Source organism: Sturnira hondurensis, unplaced genomic scaffold (assembly GCF_014824575.4).
Source record: "Sturnira hondurensis isolate 20B ecotype Veracruz unplaced genomic scaffold, ASM1482457v3 Scaffold0020237, whole genome shotgun sequence".
Lineage (NCBI taxonomy): Eukaryota > Metazoa > Chordata > Mammalia > Chiroptera > Phyllostomidae > Sturnira > Sturnira hondurensis.
The window spans coordinates 1,349,072-1,371,249 of record NW_028092868.1 but is presented as its reverse complement, the minus strand read 5'-3'; the positions used below and the strand labels follow the sequence as shown (position 1 = coordinate 1,371,249).

At 37.1% G+C, this 22,178-nt stretch overlaps 1 protein-coding gene and 1 pseudogene across 2 annotated transcripts in view; both read left to right on the top strand.

The window, feature by feature from the left end:
- CCAR1 (cell division cycle and apoptosis regulator 1) overlaps nt 1-22,178 on the top strand; it is a 56,990-nt gene that overhangs the window by 3,570 nt on the left and 31,242 nt on the right. For both annotated transcript variants that reach the window (XM_037029159.1, XM_037029158.1), the window contains exons 3-8: nt 11,821-11,993; nt 12,651-12,695; nt 16,264-16,296; nt 18,134-18,327; nt 19,956-20,070; nt 20,168-20,360. In XM_037029159.1, the coding sequence (XP_036885054.1) occupies nt 11,821-11,993; nt 12,651-12,695; nt 16,264-16,296; nt 18,134-18,327; nt 19,956-20,070; nt 20,168-20,360 (753 nt within the window). The remainder of the gene's footprint in view (nt 1-11,820; nt 11,994-12,650; nt 12,696-16,263; nt 16,297-18,133; nt 18,328-19,955; nt 20,071-20,167; nt 20,361-22,178) is intronic.
- LOC118975446 (uncharacterized) lies at nt 20,453-20,681 on the top strand (annotated as a pseudogene).

Below are 22,178 nucleotides of genomic sequence, written 5' to 3'. Positions count from 1 at the left end.
ATTCTTGCATGTGTCCTCACTGGGGATTGAACTAGAACCTTAGCATTTTAGGACGATGCTCTAACAAACTGAGCTACCCAGCCAGGGTTGGGTTAATACTTTCTTGCCTTCATAAAGCCTTTGTGACTAATCACCATTTCACTTTATTAGACCTGATTCTCATAGCCAAGCAAATTTATGCTTAAGTTAAATTTTTTCAGTTTTGAGGCATTTAAAATGTCTTATTTACACTTAATCTCAGAGAACTTAAGTATAAACATTTGAGAAAAAAAATTTTAAATATTTTATTTATTTATTTTTAGAGAGAGGGGAAGGGAAGGAGAAAGAGTGGGAGAGAAGCATCAGTGTGTGGTTGCCTCTCATGTGTGCTCTGACTGGGAATCGAACCCGTGACCCTTTCCTTCACAGGCCTGTGCTCAATCCACTGAGCTACACCAGCCAGGGCTGAAAAAAAATTTTAACAAATAACATAAAAATGACTTAATTAAGGTAATAGTTTAGGTGCCAGTTTTACTGTACAAAACAACATATACCTATTGAAATATGCCAGATATATAAGTATCAGAGACCACTGTCATAAATCAAATATCCTGCAACAGAAAAGTGTTAATTGAATAATTCAACTACAGTGAAATATTTTGATATTTGTTACCTATATTCCTGACTCATTTTTTCTTCAGACTAAAATCTAAAAATTATGATTTCCTTTTTTATATATCAACATGGTTTTGTTCAGTTTAATGACTTTTCAATTTTCTAAGGTTATTTTGCATTTTTAATAAAAGTTCTCAGATAACAGTGATTTGAAAATTTTAGTGCATTCAGACAGTTGACATATTTAAAGTAACATTAAAAACTTTAGTAAAAGTAGCCCTGGCTGGTGTAGCTCAGTGGATTGAGCACGGGCCTGCAAACCACACGATCGTGGTTCGATTCCCAGTCAGGGCACATGCCTGGGTTGCAGGCCAGTTCCCAGCAGGGGACTCACGAGAGGCAACCATACATTGATACTTTTTTCCTTCTCTCCTTCCCTTCCCCTCTAAAGATAAATAAATAAAAATCTTAAAAAAAAACTTTAGTAAAAGTATGCATACTAGCAGTTTATTGCCAAAACCTATTGTAAAATTGAGGATCGGTATTTGAATTGTTCCTGATTAATTTTAATACTGAGCCTATTCGGTTAAAAAGTCAGTAATTCCTGGGTTTCATGATTCCTGGATGCCTTTAATTTTCTTTTAACTGCCCTATTTAGTCATACCAAAGCTTGACCCTTTCCCCTTTGAAAGCACCTTCAGTATACTCTTCCATTTTGCATTTAGGCCCCCTGCACTTCACGTTTGGATATCTGCATCAGTAGCAGCTTTCTTTTGCTTACGTTTTATATGCCAAAGTCTCATTTAAGGCCCTTCCATACCTTTCCCAAATCATTGTATCTTAATCTATAGTGCTTAGCACAGGTCCTTCACTTAAGTCGGGAAGCTCTTTTCTCATCTCTTACTTGGTGGTGATGCTCTAAAAATCACAGAATTTTCAGGCCCTGGCTGGTGTAGCTCAGTGGATTGAGTGCGGGCCTGCGAACCAGAGGATCGCGGTTTGATTCCCAGTCAGGGCACATTGCCTGGGTTGCAGGCCGGTTCCCTGCAGGCCAACTCTCAGCAGGGGGCGCACGAAAGGCAACCATACATTGATGTTTCTCTCCCTCTCCTTCCCCTTTAAAGATCCCTCTCCTTCCCCTTTAAAGATAAATAAATAAATAAAATCTTTTTTTTAAAAAAATCACAGAATTTTCAAAAGCTGGGTGGGGCCTGAGCTATAGATCTTTCTAAACTTTCTTTAACAGATGAAGGAAGGTGAAGTTTTGTTTAGGTCTTCCCAGTCACAGGAGAATCAATGTTAGGACCTCAGAACGTTCACCTGCAGAAATATCTTCAAGGACTTTTGAATACAGGTCAAACTCCTTGGGGTGGTATTCAAGATCTTCTGACTTTCTAGGTCTAATTTGACACTGAAATACTTGTTCTTAGTATTTATCCTATGTTTCCATCCTCTAGCTGAAGTGTTTTATAGTACAGATTTACTGACAGTCATATTTGGGACCAGAGCTTTTAGGTTTGAAAGTTTTCACAGTTTTTCTGTTGTGTAAAAAGACACGGAAAGAATCACTGATTGAATCACTGATTGAATTTAGAATAGCCCTTAGATAAAGTATATTGATTCAGGATCATGTGTGTGTGTGCACGCGTATGTACAATTATTTTTAAAGATTTATTTATTTCTAGAAAGAGGGAGAGAAACATCAATGTGTGGTTGCCTCTCATGCACCCCACTGGGGACCTGGCCCACAACCCAGGCATGTGCCCTGGCTGGCAGTTGAACCTGTGACCCTTTGGTTCATAGTCTGGCACTCAATCCACTGAGCCACACCAGCCAGGGCAGGATATCTTTAAGTATATTTGATTCAGAACATTTTCATGTGTATACTCATAAATGCAACAATATTATTGAAGTGTGGGAATGGCTCAGTGGGTTCACTGTTGGCCTGCAGAGGTTAAGGTTGCCAATTTGGTTCCTGGTCAGAGCACATGCCTGGGTTGCTGGTTGTGACCCAGTTGGGGGCATGCAAGAGGCAACCAGTCAATGTTTCTCTCCCTCCCTCCCTTCCTCTTTCTAAAAAGAGATAAAATTATTTTAAGAATATAAGTAATATCAATGTGTGTTTGGTATTAAAATGTCGGAATGGATTCAGACCTATTCTCTCACCCGTTTCTTTTGACCGTTTGTGAGTTGACTACATTGTTGCTGTAGAGAAAAATGAACTGGTTCAGGAATTAGTTTATGTGGTGCTTTTAATTTAACACAGGGGGCTGAAGCTATTACCAATGTATGTGATTTAATTATAACTACATTTTTTCTACCTCTTCATTCTGACCCGATGGTCATCCTTCAAAACCTAATCTCTTGCCCTGACTGGTGTGGGCCTTGTTCTGCAAAGCAGAAGCTTTCCAGTTTGATTCCCCAGTCAGGGAATATAAGTGGGTGGCATGTAAGAGGCAACCAATTGGTGTTTCTCTTCCTCTCTTTTTCCCTCTGTTCCCTTCTCTTAAAAAATAAATAAATAAGATCTTTTAAAAATTAAAAAAAAGTCTTTTGAATCAGCAGCTCAGATTCTTAAATTCCAGGATTCGTGGTCTTTTCACAGAAATAACACCTGATGTACTGTGTGTACTTCACTTACATTAGTTATCAATTGATAGAGTTGGATGTTTCCAGCTCAGTTGGTAGATAAGGATTGCTACTGATATGGGTGTTTAACCCATTATTAGTGCTATGTAATAGCTGATTGTCTAAAACATTTTTCTAAGAGTGAAAGAAAACATGCCCATAAAGTCTGTAAAGGCTCATTGTGAATGCAGATTTTTTCTTCTTCCTCTGAGTATGTCTTTAACTTTGCTCTCATTCTGTGACAGCTGTGTTAACATGACAAACTGCAAACCAGTTAGTACCCCATCTCTGTATCTTGAGTGTGCAACTTGTGTGTATGCAATTGTGGCTTCTCTTGCATTCTCTTGTTTCATGATCTGGGAAATGATTTCAATATAGCTGAAAATGTATTGGAAATAACATTGAAAGTGTGCGTATTAACACTGGGCGATACAAGAATCTTTGAAAGAGATGGGGTTGAAAAGCAGGTAAATATCTGATGCAATTAGGGATGGAGGAAATCATGACATTAGGTATCTTCATTGCCTGGAAGGACAATTGCATCTACAATTATTTGGAACAGTAGCTGGAAGAGACTATAGCTAGAATCACTAGTCATCATTTTGGTGCAACTTCAAGAGAGTAGAAGAGCTGTTGCCTGCTAGTATAGTAATCTTATAGAGACTTTCAGCACCCCATACAACTGCTTTAGTTAGGGGTTTTTTTTTTCCACTTAGAACAACTTTCTGTCATGATAGATATATTCTGTGTCTTCATTATCTAATATATAGGCACCAGCCAAATGTGGCTATTGAGCACTTGAACTAGTGTGACTGAGGAACTGAATTTCTAATTTAATTTTCACAAATTGAAATAGAAATAGCCACATAAGGCGGCTGGCTGGTATATTGAACAATGCTGTTATTGAAGATTTCAACACTTAGAATATGTTATATTTAAAATACTATTTTGTGCCTTTTAAAAAATATCCCATGACTATTTTATAACTGGAAGTTTATACCTTTTGTCTCTTTTAATTCTTAATGCCTTAATTTCTTATTCTTAAAAGGTGTTATTTCCAGTCATTCAGTATGTTGTGGGCTTGATACAGAACCTTGAACGCCATGCAGTGGATTGACCACTGAGTTGTCTGATTATAAGAGTTACCTGTGCATGGGGACATCAGAGGCTTCATATTTGAGCCCATTTGGGTGGCTCTGATGATTAGAGTGGCCTGCCGATATGCCAAAGGTTGTGGGCTTGATCCCCCATCAGGAGATGCACAAGAGCTACCAATGAATGGGTGGAGCAACAAATCAATGTTTCTCTTTCTCTCCTTTTCTTTCTCTCTCTCTCTTTCTCCCCCCCCCCCCTTTCCTCTTTCTCTCTCTCTCTAAACTCAATACATTAAAAAAAAAAGATTTTGGCTCTGGCTGATATGACTCAGTTGGTTGCAGCATCCTTCTGTAACCCAAAGGTTGCTGGTTTGATTCCTGGTCAGGGCACATGTCCAGGTCACAGGCTTGATCTCCCATTGGGGGCACATGCAGAAGGCAGCCGACTGATATTTCTCACATCAATGTTTCTCTCTCTCCCTTCCCTTCTCTCTTGAATGAGAATAAAATAAACTTTAAAAAGGTTTTGTGCTTATGTGAAATCTAACCTTTAAAGGTCATTTCTTAGGAAGAATATTAAATAATAACATTTAGAAAACTTGTTCACTTGATTTGAAAATTGGGTTAAAAATATTTTAGTAAATCTACAAATTATAAAAAGAATCCCCCATGTCTTCATGTTGTTTTTCTTTCTAATTAACATAAGATGGCTTTTAGGACATATATCGATACATGTAAATTTCAAAGAATAAAGCATTGCCTAACCAGTCCTTTAAATAATTCCACTAAAGGTAAAAAAAAATGAAGTTTCTCAGGTCAGTTTGGAATTTTCAACTGTATTTGTTATCTCAAAAGTTAGACTCATTTTAGTAAAGATAAAGCCCTGAGATATAAAGGTAAGAAGGAGTTTAAAATTTAACAGTAAGTTTGATAAGACCAAGGGACAATAGACAAGGGGCACGTTCCTCTTTTATTTTAAGATTTTATGTATTATTTTATTTTTTTAAAAGTTTTTTTTTAGTTTTACAGAGATAGGGGAAGGGAGGGAGAAAGAGAGAAACACCACTGTGTGGCCCCCTACTGGGGACCTGGCCTGCAACCCAGGCATGTGCCCTGACTAGGAATCAAACTGGTGACCCTTTGGTTCCAAATCTGGTGCTTAACCCACTGAGCCATACCAGCCAAGGCTATTTGCTTATTTTAGAGAGAAGGAAAGGGAGGCAGAGAGGGACAGAAACATTGATATGTGAGACAAATAGATGAATTGCCTCTCACATACCCACAACCCAGTCATGTGTCCCAACCAAGAACCAAACTGATGACTTCTTGATTTACAAGGCCATGCCCAACCCACTGAGCCACACCAGTCAAGGCCTTATTTTACATTTTAGAAAATAATAATAACATTTGTCCTTGAAGATTTAACAAAACATTTAGCCCTTAAATTTATGGATTTCTCTGGTAGCCTGTGGCCATATAGGGCTCGTTTCATAGGTTCGTTTGTGAAAGTATTGATACATTGTGATAAGGATATTTCAGATGAGTCAGGAGACCTTCAGCAATCATATTGAATTAGATAAATGAACAGACTGTTCCAATATGGATCATTGGAAAAGATCTATGGCTAACAAGTGTTCAGCTACTTAAATAGAAAGATTAAATCAGATGTTAATAACTTTGTACTTTACAAGTTACAGAATTATGTTGAGGGATTTTACCATAATCACAATAAGAGTGAAGAGTGTTATATACAAATATGCAAGGATAGCTGTTCAGATATTCACAGAAAGGAGCATTAATGAGTATTAATGAAATACATACTTTATTGAGATTAAAATCTCAAATGTCAGTGAACTTTAAAAGAGCCATATTACAGATGTATAAAAGCCACAACCACACGCTCAGTGATTTTACACAATTTGAATTAGTGTCAGAGGAGTGCTAGAATGTAAATTTTCTTCCCACAAATTTCTCGTGGCAGTTGAATTCTTCATTACCAATTAATGTGTTTTGTAGTTTCTAATTCATCACATTGACTGGCAACAGTAGAAAAGAGAAGTGTTTGGTGTCGACTATCCCACCTATGCTTAATGCTGGGCTGCTGTATGCTGCCAGAGTCCAGAACAGCTAGAAAAGCTATAGGAAAAAAATAGGCTCTCTGAGAAATTGGCTCTGATACCTTCTACTGTGGCAGTTATCAGTACTTTCCGAAGTTCTAGAAATTGTTACCGGGGGAGTGAAACAGAGCTGAGGTCAAAGCTCGGGTGGGTAAAGGAGGTGCTTAGAACTTAAAATACTGATAATTTTTCCTAGTCTTTCCATGTTTGGTGATTACATGAGAATTTTGCTTCCATTATCCTAAAACAGTGGTTCTTAACCTTTATTGAAAGTTCTGGAATTTCTGGTCTGAAATTTTGCATATAATTTCAGAAGGTTGGCAGGACCCACTAGTTAGAATCTGTGCCCTAGATTTTGGTACCTTTTTTTTTTCTATTCTTGTTGCAGTTAACCTCATTTTGGACGTACATTGGTGTTAAGATATTCCCCACTTCTATTTAAATTAATTTAGTTAGTCCTGTTTTTCCTTTCTGCTTATCTGTGGCATCTAACTTACCTTAAAATCAAAAGAGAAAACATTAATGTGGTAGGGATTTAGCAGTATATAGGATGTTTAGGAGGATTTTTTTTCCCCTACCTTAGGTTCTCTTTCTTTTTTCTCCTCTTCATATTGTGTATAGTGTTTTTGCAGGGACTGATTAGTAATTTGCAGTAATCCCAAACAGGATTTCTTTCTTTTTTTTAAATTTATGTTTAGAGGGGAGGGGAAGGGAAGGAGAGAGAGAGAGAAATATCAATGTATAGTTGCCTTGTGCATCCCCTGCTAGGGCCTGCAACCCAGGCATGTGCCCTGACTGGGAATCAAACCATGATCCTTTGGTTCTCAGGCCCACACTCAATCCAATAAACGACACCAGCTAGAGCTGTTTTTTGTTTTTACCTTATTTTGTTGTTGGTTTGTTTTATTTTTAAGTAAAATTAATTTGTATTCTTAAGTGATTAGTAATGAATTTCACATTTCTAAAAATTTTTCTGGGATATTTCAGACTAAGATGCTTTATTTAGTTTATTATTCTCTGTTCTGTTCTGCAAGCATAATTCTGTTCTTTCTATAGGGTAATGAATAGCTATAGAGGAGCTTTTTTTCAAATTATTCTTAGATAAAAGCAAGACTTATTGGGAAAGGGAGTGTTTTGTGAGCAAATATTGCTTTTACTGTAACCTCTTTGAGATTCATAATTCTTTGGGACATATTAAAGGTTCTGGAAAATCCTGATGTAAAAGTATGTGCTTATTTAATTCACTGTTTCTTAGATTTTAGTTCCCTTTTTTCAAACTTTAATGTCCTGGGGAGCTAGTCATTGTTCCAGTTTGAACAATTCAAAGTTTATACATTTTGAAGTGTTATCAGTGTACCAGCTGTCATTGTTGTGAGACACTGTGATTGGCATCAGTGACGAGTGTGGGGTTTTTTGGTTTTGGTTTTGTTTTTTACGACTCCAGGCTCTTGCCCATTTCTCAGTGGGTGATTTATAGTGGGTGAGGCACAAGCTGCACCTACTCACAGAGCTGAGCATTCAGCACTTTCTGACCAAAAAACAACATGATCCTCTCACTCTGCCCCACCCTCCCTATTGACTTGATCTTGCCTGAGCAACTTTTTTTTGTTTCCCTGGATGAAAAAAGTCCTCAAAGGGAAACATGTTGCCAGTGTGGAATAGGTGGAACAACAACAACAAAAAAGCAGAAGGACTAAAAGGCACCAAAACAGGCGAGTTCAAAAACTGTTTGGGACATTGGAAAGACCTGATTGGTTTATTGATTCAAATGAAGAATACTTGGAAGGTGACTAAACTTTAAACTAAAGTTTAAACGTGTAAGAATAAATACACAATTTTTTATAAATACCAGGGTTTTTTGGTCTCCCCATACCTTAAACATATAGTACTTAAACCTGTTATTCAGAGACCTCTCCAGTATTTTTGTTACGTACATCATCATTTTAAGTTACTATGTGATTAATTTTCTCTCTCATTCCTCAGTACAATAGTGCACTAAAATAATTTTTTTGTGTGCTTAAAGTGTTGCTTTTGTCAGTTTCCTGGTTTTACTTTTTTTAAATATATTTTTAAAAAATATATTATATTGATTATACCATTACAGTTCTATTCCCCCCTTCATTCCCCTCCACCCTGCACACCCCCTCCCCCACCATTCCCCCCCCTTTAGTTTATGACCACTTGTCTCAAGTTCTTTAGATTCTATATTTCCCCTACTATTCTTGCCCTCCCCTCTATCTATTTTCTACCTACTGTCTATGCTATTTTCTCTACCTTCTCTCCTCTTCTCGTCTTCCCACTCCCCTGTTGCTAACCCTCCATGGGTTCTTCATTTCTATGGTTCTGCTCCTGATCTAGCTGTCCTCTTGGTTTGCTTTTGTTTTATTTTATTATTTTTTTAATATATTTTATTGATTATACCATTACAGTTGTTCTCTTCCCCCCTTTCATTCCCCTCCACCCTGCACACACCCTCCCCCACCATTCCCCCCTTTTAGTTTATGACCACTTGTCTCAAGTTCTTTAGGTTCTATATTTCCCCTACTATTCTTGCCCTCCCCTATCTATTTTTTACCTACCATCTATGCTACTTATTTTCTGTACCTTCTCCCTGCTTTTCCTCCTCCTACTCCCCTGTTGCTAACCCTTCATGTGATCTTCATTTCTATGGGTCTGCTGATCTAGCTGTCCTCTTGGTTTGCTTTTGTTTTAGGTGTGGTTGATAATTGTGAGTTTGTTGTCCTTTCATTGTTCATATTTTTCATCTTCTTTTTCTTAGATAAGTCTCTTTAACATTTCATATAATAAGGGCTTGGTGATGATGAACTCCTTGAATTTGATCTTATCTGAGAAGCTCTTCATCTGCCCTTCCATTCTAAATGAAAGCTTTGCTGGATAGAGCAGTCTTGGCTGTAGGTCTTTGGATTTCATGACTTGGAATACTTCTTTCCAGCTCCTTCTTGCCTGTAAGGTCTCTTTTGAGAAATCAGCTGACAGTCTGATGGGTACTCCTTTATAGGTGACTGTCCCCTTATCTCTTGCTGCTTCTAGGATTCTCTCCTTCATTTGAATCTTGGCTAATGTAATTATGATGTGTTTTGGTGTGTTCCTTCTTGGGTCCAACTTCTTTGGGGCTCTCTGAGCTTCCTGGATTTCCTAGAAGTCCATTTCCTTTGCCAGACGGGGGAAGTTCTCCTCTATTATTTGTTCAAATAAGTTTTCCACTCGTGGCTGTTCCTCTTCTCCTTCTGGTACCCCTATAATTTGGATGTTGGAATGTTTAAAGATGTCCTGGAGGTTCGTAAGCCTCTCCTTATTTTTTTGAATTCTTGTTTTTTCTTCATTCTTTTCTGGTCGGATGTTTCGTTCTTTCTTCTGGTCCACTCCATTGATTTGAGTCCCAGTGTCCTTTCCATCACTTTTGGTTTCCTGTGCATTTCCCTTCATTTCAATTAGTTTAGCCTTCATATGTTCCTCTAATTTGTGACTAAAATCAACCAGTTCTGTGAGCATCCTGATGACCAGTGTTTTGAACTGTGCATCTGAGAGGTTCGCTATTTCTTTTTCGCTTAGAGTTATGGGCTCTGGGGCTTTGAGTTCTTCTTGAGCCATATTTTGGACTGTTACGTAAGAGGAGTGGAGCCTTAGATGTTCACCAGGACGGGGCCACTCACTGGGTTGTGATGCTGTATGTGGGGGTGGGGTCAAAGAGGGGCAATGGCAGTCTCCTTTGCTGCTTCCTGCCACTGGGGCCTGGGCAGTCAGTCTGTCTCACTGCTTGCTCCTTCACTGGTTTATCTGCGTGCGAATGTGTGACCACAGTCATCCTGCCACCTTGTGCCCTCACTGGGTCTGCCTGTTGCTACCCCACACCTGGGATCCACCCACGGCTGCCTGCGCACCTGGGTTGGGAGATCTTTTCTGCTGGACCCTGCTCTGCTGCGGGCTCCATCCCTCTTACTGGTCTGGTTGAATGGTTTGTTGTTATTGGACTTCCGTATAGTTCAATTTTCTGTGTTTTGGCTGTGTTTTTGTTACTGAAACTTTGTTGACTTTAAACTTGGTTGTGAGAGGAGGCACAGTGTTTCCACCTATGCCTCCATCTTGGCAGAAGTCCTACTTTTTTTTTTTAATAATGACTTTTTAAAAAAATATATTTTATTTATTTATCTTTAGAGGGGAAGGGAAGGAGAGAGGGAAAGAAATATCAATGTATGGTTGCCTCTGGTGTGTCCCCTGCCGGGAACTGGCCTATAACCCAGGCCAGTTTGATTTCCTGAGTGGGAATCGAACCGCGATCATGAGGTTCACAGGCCCGCACTCAATCCATTCAGCTACACCAGCCAGGGCTGGTTTTAATTTTTTTTTAAGATTTTATTTTATTTATTTTTAAGCCCTGGCTGGTGTAGCTCAGTGGATTGAGCGCGGGCCTGCGAACCACACGATCGCAATTCGATTCCCAGTCAGGGCACATGCCTGGGTTACAGGCCAGTTCCCTGCAGGCCAACTCCCAGCAGGGGATGCACAAAAGGCAACCATACATTGATATTTCTCTCCTTCTCTCCATCCCTTCCCCTCTAAAGATAAATAAATAAAATATTTTAAAAAAAAACTTCAATTACAAGTGTTTAAAAAAATTTTTTTAAAGATTTTATTTTATTTATTTTTAAAGAGATGAGAAAGAAGGGAGAAAAAGAGAAACGTGCGGTTGCCTCTCGTGTGCCCCTCTACCAGGGACCTGGCCTGCAATCCAGGCATGTGCCCCGAATGGGAATTGAACTGGTGACACTTTGGTTTGCTGGTCGGCACTCAATCCACTGACCTACACCAGCCAAGGCCTAGTTTTACATTTTTTTTAATGTAGAGTAAAAGTACGGGAATAGTTTGTCCAGTAGGAAGGTTTAAGGATGGGTAACTCAGCAACACTGCCTTAATGTGTGATTCTTATCTGCTTGAAGATAAAACATTAATTTTGTAGTGAAATAATTTGTTGTTTACTTTTCCTGAAAATACTTTCTCCCTCCCTCCCCACCCCCGAACAGTATGGTTTTCTTTCTTTTTTTTTTTTCTGAAAAATACTTATTCATGGGTAATTTAGCCATGTGGTTTAAGTGAGATTGCAGGTTCATTCTATAGTTTAATTTTGTAGATTAATATTTTCTTATATCTAACATGACATCAACATTTAATACAAAACCATTGGGATCTCGGGTGGGACATTAATAAATTAAATTCAGTGAGCATTACAAAAAGTTTCTCTGGGTTTTTTAATAAATCATGGCAGACCATAATGCATAACTAAACTCTTGTGAAATATTTCTGGAAGGTATCCAAATAATCTTGATTTCTCACTCCCCACCCCCCACCCCCCCCCAATCTCATTTTAGCTGCATTGGGTGTTCAGCAGCCATCACTCCTTGGAGCATCTCCTACCATTTATACACAGCAAACTGCATTGGCGGCAGCAGGCCTTACCACGCAAACCCCAGCAAACTATCAGTTAACTCAAACTGCAGCATTGCAGCAACAAGCCGCAGCTGCAGCAGCTGCATTGCAACAGGTGAATCTTTAATAGGTTTTGCTATGTGACATAGAAAACTATCAGATCTGTGTAACAAGGATAGGCACCTTCACTTCTTAAAGAATGAATAATTGTGGGTTTTCTTTTTCTTTTTTTTTTTTGGTTTAAAAGATTTTGTTTACTTATTTTCAGAGAGAGGGGAAGGGAAGGAGAAAGAGGGAGAAAAATATCAATGTGTGGTTGCCTCCTACACACCCCCTACTGGGGACCTGGCCTGCAACCCAGGCATGTGTCCCAACTGGGAATTGAACTGGTGACCCTTTGGTTCCCAGCCCACGCTCAATCCACTGAGCTGTACCAGCCAGGGCTAATTGTGGGTTTTTAATGTGCTTGGTTTTTTTTTTCTGGAAAAAAAAAATTGCATATGTCCAGGATATATAGAGCGATGTAGTTTCATAGTCGGGCTCTTAAATTGTATCTTGTTTTTGTATCTTAATTATTTGAACAAAATTCAGTTCTTGATGGATCCCAGAGTTATAATCACTATTTTGTTTATTTTAGATTTCATTGAGCTGTTCCATAAAATTTCTTTTCAGTGTAATTCTGGTTATAATTTGTATGTTTGTATTTATATTGCTTTTTGAGAATATATAATACTAATGTACATATTTTTCTTTGAAAAATCTTTTTTTCTAGCAATACTCACAACCTCAGCAGGCCTTGTATAGTGTGCAGCAACAGGTTAGTTTATGTCTTCCATGTTAAAAACTTGTTTTTAAAATCATTATGTTTCAAATTTAATCATACACAATTTATTTTCCTATCTACTACCTTGATGTGTCATTTGAATTTCAGGGGGGTTAGGAAAATGAGGTAAGTAGAAAAGAATGTCTTCAAGGAAAAGGAAGAGAGGGGACAGGTTCTGAAAATCCAGGTCTTCAATTAGCAGCCAGTGTTTGCAACATGCTTCTAAGAAAACATGCAGTCGACAATCTCTGTTTCTGAGTCTTTGGCTCAATTCTTGTGTGGAACCTGTAGTCCTACTTTGCTATACTAGACTACATGTGAAAATGAAAAGCTGTTTTGATTTATTTTTTTTCAGCCTTTATTTTTTAAATAACACAACCCTTCCCCCTTTTTTCTAATGTTATTATATATTGAAACCCAACATACAAAATACTAAAATAGAATTGTTGAAAATAAGAGGAATCTACCCTTATAGTTTCCACTCTACTCCCAATTTGAAAATCCTGTCTTAGACTAGAATTAAGTTTCTTTGGTCCCTTTTCCTTGGGCTCATACTCCTATCATGTTCTTCAAGGTCTTATATCTGTGATGGTAGGAAGAGGTAAGAAAAACTGAACCTTAGAAGAAGTTTATCAAGGAAAAGCATTTTTCTTGTAGAAATGTGGGTAGGATCTATCCTTAGCATGCATTGTAGGCTTTTCCGGGGTTAAGAAGCAGTTTCATTCCTTCTCAGTGCCTTTAAGAAGCTTCAGGAAAGTAAAGCAGCCAGGAGAGGAAAAAGGGAAACAATAAAGGGGAACCAACACTTGGATCTGAAGACACCACGGAGAAACAGGCTGCTCCATTTGGAAGTTCTTGTCCCTAGATCCATGCCCCAGTTTCATCCTTGGCTTAAGTACTTTGGGGTATCAGAAGCATTGTATTTTCCCGGATGATTACAACATCCTACCAATCATTGCTTTAAACTTTAAAAATTGACAAGAGATTGATGTTAAAGTTGGCTATCTTGTTTTCAAAATACCCATAGACTTATTTTAGTGCTGTTATGAAATATGTTATTAAAGATTATGTCTTAGATGGAACCATATGAAAATGTAAATACTCAAAATGAACTATCATTTTAGTTCATTTTAAAGGCATTTTAATGCCTTTAAAAAAGACATTACTTACTCTTTTTTAAAAGATTTTATGTATTTATTTTTAGAGAGAGGGGAGGGAGAAAAAGGGAGGGAAACATCAGTGTGTGATTGCCTCTCCTGTGCCCCCAACTGGGGACCTGGCCTGCAACCCAGGCATGTGCCCTGAACAGGAATAGAACTGGCAACCCTTTGTTTTGCAGGCTGACGCTCGAAATCCACTGAGCCACACCAGGGCCTTTTTTTTTTTTTTTTTTTAAATAAAGAAAGTGAGGCCCTGGCTGGTGTAGCTCAGTGGATTGAGCGCGGGCCTGAGTACCAGAGGATCACGGTTCGATTCCCAGTCAGGGCACATGCCTGGGTTGCAGGCCAGTTCCCTGCAGGCCAACTCCCAGCAGGGGACACACGAAAGGCAACCATACATTGATGTTTCTCTCCCTCTCTCCTTCCCCTCTAAAGATAAATAAATAAATAAAAATTTTAAAAGAAAGAAAGAGAGAGAGAGAGAGAAAGAAAGAAAGAGAGGCCCTGGCTGGCGTAGCTCAGTGGATTGAGCACGGGCCTGCAAACCAGACGATCGCGGTTCGATTCCCAGTCAGGGCACATGCCTGGGTTGCAGGCCAGTTCCCAGCAGGGGCCAGTTCCCAGCAGGGGATGCAGGAGAAGCAACCATACATTGATGTTTCTCTTCCTCTCTCCTTTCCTTCCTCTCTAAAGATAAATAAATAAAATATTTTAAAAAGAGAGAGAAAGAAAGAAAGAGAGAGAGAGAGAGAGAAAGAGAGAGAGAGAAAGAAAGAAAGAGAAAGAAAGAGAGAGAGAGAGAGAGAAAGAAAGAAGGAAAGAAAGAAAGTGTATTCTGTCCAGATGAATGAATTTTGTTGACTCAGAAGCCTGTAGTGAGATCTCTAGACCTTTAACAAAGCTAGCAAAGTTACTGTTCTACTCTGATGCTTTCTTGAAAGCTCTTGCAGTTAGGTGAAATGCATCTTCGTCTTCGACACCAGACTGGTTCAGAGACTCAAGGAAAGGATTGTGACAGTCACTGGAGTACACACTTTCAATCACATTGCTTAAATAACTTCAAGATTATACCACTGGACTGAGTAAGGATTTGTAGAACTAATGTAGAAGCTGATGGGTTAATAAAAGCAACCCAAGATCAAACAAAAGAAGAATTAATTACGTGGGACCAAATGAATTGATGAAAAACAAAATTATTATAGCCTTTTTGTTTAGAATCACTCCAGTCTTTTAAAATTCTATTTTATACAGATAAGGAAATTTCTTTTCTATTGAACTATCTTTACAACGGTTTAATAGCTTATGAGTAGATTATGTCTTTATAAATAAAAATGAAATGTTATCTTTTCTCCCTGTCTGATCCCTAAAGAATTAAAAAGCTGTCACTACCACCCACCACCACCACTGCCACCACTACCAATATAAAAAAATTAAAAAGCTCTTATTGAGTATTCTTTAAAAAAAAACACATTTTCTTAGTGAAGAATAATATCAATTTTGATTTACAGAAAAATGGTAATTTTATTTATTTATTTTAATCCTCACCCCAGCATATGTATATTGATTTTAGAGGGAGAGGAAGGAAGTGAGAGAGAAAGAGAGAAACATCAGTCCATTGTCTCCCATACATGCCCAGACCAGGGATTGGACTGAACCTAGGTCTGAGCCCTGATGGGGGATCGAACCCTCAACCTTTGGTACACGGGACTATGCACTAACCAACTGAGCCACCTGGCCAGGGCAGTAATTTGATAGATTCAACCTCTAACACATGGTGACTCCATATAAACTGTTTTGAACTAGAACTATAGGTTCTTTTAGCCCAGTTTAAGTCAAGTTTCTATTCCAGAGTTTTAAAATTTCCTCTTTTATACCAATTGCTTTTACTTTCTGGTAATGTTACACTTTGCTTATAAAAATTTTATGTCAGAGTGTGTGGTCTTTATCATCTGCTTGCATTGGCAAATCACATCATCAAGAGTGCTCATTTTAGGTGCATGTATATGAATTGGATAGCCAGTGATGTTTTTTTGATACAAGTAGCATATTGATGATACTGAGTCATTTCTGTATCATGGCAGTTAACACGTGGCAGAACCAGAAGTCTTCCCTGTTAAGGACTTGACGTGGGGCTTTTTGTGGTGGTTGTTTGTATAAAATAACAAAAAAGATCAATTTCTTCATTGTTATTGAAACAGTTGATTATGTATCAGGTCTAAAGTTGTTAGAAATAGCTATAGAAAAACTTACACTTAATGATCTGTTACTTTTTGCATATTTCTTAATTAGAAATGCCCATGCAATAGGAATTTTGTCTTACATGAAGAAAGCATATACGAAACAATTCTGATTGATACTTTTCTTTTTTCTCTCCTGTTTTTGTTTGTGTTTTCCATTTTCAGTTACAACAACCTCAGCAGACCCTCTTAACACAGGTTAGTTTGACTATTTCTTTTGTATGTTGGAATGAAGAGCAGACCAAAGTTGTTCTTTCACAGTTTAAAGATGAATGTTTTTTTGATTCACATATTAGTTTAGCAGTATGTTAAATAAAAATGGAAAGCATGTTTTGGTTTTATACAGTTTTCGATTGCAGATTTATCTGTGATCTAGTTTGAATAATTATGAGGTTTTATTTTAAACAGTCTTGATTTTGGCCTTTATGTTTTCTTTGAACTAATATTTAGGAAAACTTTTTGTACATGTTATTTATCTTTTCAAGGTTGATCTTAGGTGAAGTAACTGTTACACTGTCAGCTTAATTTTTAGCACTGTTAAAAAGTTTTTGAACTTTTGGTGTGTAGTGCTACTTTACTTTAGGCTTTCTGGGCCACTTAGAGTCTCTTGCATTTTTTCTCCTTTTTTACAATCCTTAAAGAATATAAAAATTATTCTTGGGTTATATGCTGTACCTAAGGATCTCCAATAAATACAAGCAGGGTCTCTAATATCTATTCCCCCCATAGTTAGGAAACTGAGTAGCTGAGGAACAAAAGCTTTTTACTGGGTAAGTTTGCATACCTTTTTAGTCTTGAATCTGTGATTTTTTTTAAAAATGTATCCTTCAAATGAGAAACCAACCTCACTTTTCATTTTCTATTAATTAAAATCAGCTAACATCTATTTCATATTTTTAATTCTAATAGAATTTCCCAATTGAGTAGAAAAGCTGTAAAAGTTTGTCTTTTCTTCTAATAGCATTTCCCAAAGTATGGTCCATAAACCTTTAATATGTTAAAATGTTATATTGCAGGCGAAAAAGGTTTCGATAATAGTTTAAGAAATGCTGAGTTCCTTTACTATGTGTATATAGGACTTTGCTTTTATTTATTTGTTTTTTTAGTTATAGAACTTGGGAGACTTGCTTTATTGAGCAGGTATAAAACAGATTCCATGGTTTGACTTGAAGAAGCAGATGATTGTTCCTTTCCTTTATTTTGATTTTTATCTCTTTTTATATACAGAAGTTTTAATCAATAAGATGTTATCCATGCTTGATTATGCCAGGAAAGAACAATGAAAGTTAATATTTTTCAGTTTGAGATATAATTGACATATAGCATTGTATTAGTTTAAAGGTACATTGTAATGATTTGATAAATTTATATATTGTAAAATGATTATTACTACAGTAGGTTTAGTTAAATACATCACCTCGCATAGTTACGATTTTTTTCTTCTGATAAGAACTTGAGATCTCTCTTAGCAACTTTCAAATATACAATATAGTATTATCAGCTATAGTCGTCATGCTGTACATTGTGTCCTCAAGTTAGTTATCTTGTAACTGGAAGGTAGTTCTTTTTGATCACCTTCACATATATTTCCTCCACTCTCCCACAGTCCTCTGGCAGCCACCATTTGGTTCTGTTTGAGTTCTGTACTGTTTTGAAATTCCACATAAATGAGTTCGTGCAGATTGTTCTTTATCTGTGTGGCTTATTTCACTTACATGGGACTTGCCTGAGTCTTCGGTATGCCACTGTGGATTTTAAATTTCTAAGAGTGAGCTAAAATACGCACTGTTGTTTAAATGTACTATAATATCTTTTTCCTGGAACAACCTGTGTTTTCATTGATCTGAGGGAACTTGATGAAATATATAAAAAACAGCATAAATTTTTGGACTTGATTCTCATCTGAAGGTATACGTATGTATATGTATTTCTAACTTCAGATAAATTAATTTTAGAATTTTCAGTTAAGTAATTATTTTTAATTTTTAGACTATTTTAGTCTTAACCTTAATTTGATGTTGATTTTGTTTTATAGCCAGCTGTTGCACTGCCTACAAGTCTTAGCCTATCTACTCCTCAGCCTGCAGCGCAGATAACTGTATCATATCCAACACCAAGGTCCAGTCAGCAACAAACTCAACCTCAGAAACAACGTGTTTTCACAGGGGTGGTTACAAAACTACATGATACGTTTGGATTTGTGGATGAAGATGTATTCTTTCAGCTTAGGTAAATTTCATTAGGTGTTGCCTTGTTGTGTTTAACATTAAATATATAGATGAGGCCCCTGCTTATTTGTGTCATAGGATTGTGGTTTAGTTATAATCTTCTGTTTTAATCATTCAGCTTGTTATGTTTGTACCTGTGACCTTTTTTGATGGAGAATGTCACTGAAGTTACCATTTGATTATTGAACAATGAAAAAAATTCTTTTTTTTTTCTTTAAGCACATATGACATTTTATTTATTTTTAAGATTTTTAAGATTTTATTTATTTATTTCTAGAGAGAGGGGAAGGGAGGGAGAGAAACATCAATGTGTGATTGCCTCTCAACATAGCCCCCACTGGGGACCTGGCTCATGTGCCCTGACTGGGAATTGAACCGACCACCCTTTGGTTCACAGTTCACGCTCAATCCACTGAGCTACACCAGTCAGGGCTGAATTCTTTATAAATGTTTTACAAGAGTGAATTATCATTTCTGATTTTCCATGGGCAGACATACAGTGATATTAGAGATTGAAATAGTCGTGTGCTTTTTTTTTCTTTTTAAAAAAGATTTATTTATTTATAGAGAAAGGGGAAGGGAGGGAGAAAAAGAGGGAGAAAACCATCAATGTGTGAGAGAAACATTGGTTAGCTGTCTTTTGCATGCACCCCAACCTGGCATCTGCTGGCAGCCCAGGCTTGTGCCCTGACCAGAATGGAACTGGCCATCTTTCACCCTGCAGGACAGCACTCAACCAACTGAACCACGCTGATCAGGACAGTCATATGCCTTTTAAACTTCTGTTAGACTATATATGCTAAGAGTATTTTAAAATAGAAATATTAATAAGATTGAATGATAAACTAACATACTGAAAATAGTATTTTTAAGTGTTGTGGGGAATGCAAAAAATGTGAATTTCCTTATATATTTAAAATATATATTTTTAAAATTTTTTATTTATTTATTTTTAGAGAGGGGGGAAAGGAAGGAGAGAGGGAGAGGGAGGGAGAGAGAGAGAGAGAGAGAAAAGCATCAATGTGTAGTTGCCTCTTGCATGCCCCCCACTGGGGACCTGGCCTGCAGTCCAGGCATGTGACCTGACCGAGAATCAAACCAGCGACACTTTGGTTCACAGGCCGGTAATCAATCCATTGAGCCACACCAGCCAGGGCGGGCCACATATATTTTTAATGACTTTCCTGAAAAGTACTTTATTTAGGAAGTTAGGTTTCATTACTGTATGTATTTTCTGAAAGTAGGTCTCCTATTTTCCATTTTATGTGTATTTCTCACATCTTTCCAAAGTCCAAAGCAAATCTTACTCTTGAGTTATAAAATTAGAAAGTGTTGTGGAGGGAAGGACACAATATTAGGAGAAATTGGGATGGAAAACTATTTCTTCCACTTCAAACCCTGTGTTTAGAGAAGTGGAAACATCAGTTTTAAAATACAGTTGAGTCTTGAAGGATTATCTACTTTTTACAAGAGGTTTTTAAGCTTCCAAATCAGGTAGATTTTATTTTGTAGTTTTTATTCAGTTTATTGAGGTTAGCTATAATTTACTTTAAAATACCATGTATGTACAGCTTTTTGGGGGGGGGATCTCTTTTAAATATATTTATATTTAACTTAATTTTTTTCCAGTGCTGTCAAAGGGAAAACCCCACAAGTGGGTGACAGAGTATTGGTTGAAGCTACATATAATCCTAATATGCCTTTTAAATGGAATGCACAGAGAATTCAGACACTACCAAATCAGGTATATAGAGTTTGATATTATTGAAACATGGTAACTGAGTCTTATAATTCACAAAGATTTTTCTTCCTTTTTACAAATTTTTATTTATTTATTTAAGAATCAGTCTCAAACCCAACCTTTACTGAAGACCCCTCCTGCTGTACTTCAGCCAATCGCACCACAGACAACATTTGGTGTTCAGGCTCAGCCCCAGCCTCAGTCACTGCTGCAGGCACAGATTTCAGCAGCTTCTATTACTCCACTACTGCAGACTCAGCCACAACCTTTATTACAGCAGCCACAGCAGAAAGGTATTACATGTAATGTGTCTTTGCTTTTTATGTTTCAGACTAATACATAACTGTTTCACTGTTAAAAGAACGAGTGTTAAAATAATGAGCGTGTGGCTTCTCGGCCTTTTGGCTAAGATCAAGTGTAGTATCTGTTCTTATCAGTTTAAAATAATGAGCATATACTAAAAGGCAGGGACTTCCGCAGTACTTGAAAGGAAGATTAAGTATTTTGTGTATACCACTTCCATTTTTATAGCTATTTTTGGAAACATTTTTATTTTATTGCTGGTATTCAAAGACATGGTATGTGTTAATTTAAGCTCAACACTATTAATCCCCTACCCCCCTATGGGTATCTGTAATAGAAGAAAATGTTTTTGAGACTCCCTTCTTGTGAATGTAACATTTTATATACATGTTGAGTCTGGTAATAGCACTTTAAGTTCTCATTGTTTAAGTTTTCCTTTACAAATTCAGTGTTTGAAACTGTGGACATTTTCTTATCAAAACAATGTTAAAAATTATAGCCTTGGCTTAATAGAAGCCTGCTTAATTGTTCTTTTTAAATGTAATTGCAGCACTTTTTTATTATACATTTTGACATACTTAGAACAAAGTGATAAAAATAACAGTAGAAGTTATGAGTGAACACCCGTATAATCACTAGGATAAAAAAATATAACATTGCTAGTTAAACTTTTCTTTTGTAATAGTTTTAGCATCTAAATATACATCCTCCTAATGCAGTTTAGTTTTGCTTTTGAATTCTACATAATCTGATTCCATTTATATAGTCATTTGTGTAAGAATTCTTTTGTTCAACACTGTGTTCAAGTTTTTCATACCACTTATTCCATGTGTCTTGTTTCTTCATTTTCCTTATTGTATAATATTCCATTATAAAATATTGTACAATTTATCTATTCTTTGGTAAACATTGGGTTGTTTCTAGTTTTTAGTTTCTGACACTGCTGCTATGAATGTTCAAATATATATATGTCAGGAGCAATGTGCACAGATTTCCCTAGGGCATGTTTCTTCTGATGGAATTACAGGGTCTCAGGGTTTATGTATATTAAACTCTCTAGGTAATACCAGCCGGTTTCCACACTACTTTGTTCTTCTGTGTATCTTACCTTTAATCCTATGATTTCTGATTATTTTTTCTCATCTTTCTTTCCTAAGAGGATTTGTTTTCAGCTGTTAATAGGGGCTTAAATACCTCCCCCCCCGCTCCCCNACCCCCCCCCCCCCCCCCCCCCCCCGTCACTGTCTCGAGAAGAGATAAAGGAAGCAGTGTCTCTGGTGATGATGAATCTCATGAATTTGGTAAATGATTGACAGGAGCAGTAAGAATATGGTGGAAAAAATAGAAGAGAAAGAAGGGATCAGTGTAGTGTGAAAGTTTACTTGGCAGAAGGGTGGAGGAATCCTGGTTGGCAACTAGGATTCCTTCAGCAATACCAGCAGCCCATTAGTCTTTAGCTGATATGGTATTACTTAACATAAGAAATATTCATACGTTTGCTTTTTCCTGTCCCAAATTATTTATGAAAATTTTAAAGTATATAAAAACATTGAACAGTATCGTGATCACTTGTATACTTTACAGCCTTGAACAATTACATTTTACCAGTGTGTTTTGTTTGAATATTTTTTTTTAAAAACATACATTTTTAGGACCATAAAACTCATCTAGGTTTTAGAGGAGGAAAATAGGGAAAAAATTTTGAAGCAAAAAATGTGGTAAAAATTTCAATAGCATAATATTTCACTAATGTAAATATAAACAGAACTCAACAGCAGCATTAACAGCCATTATTTCTCCCCAAATGG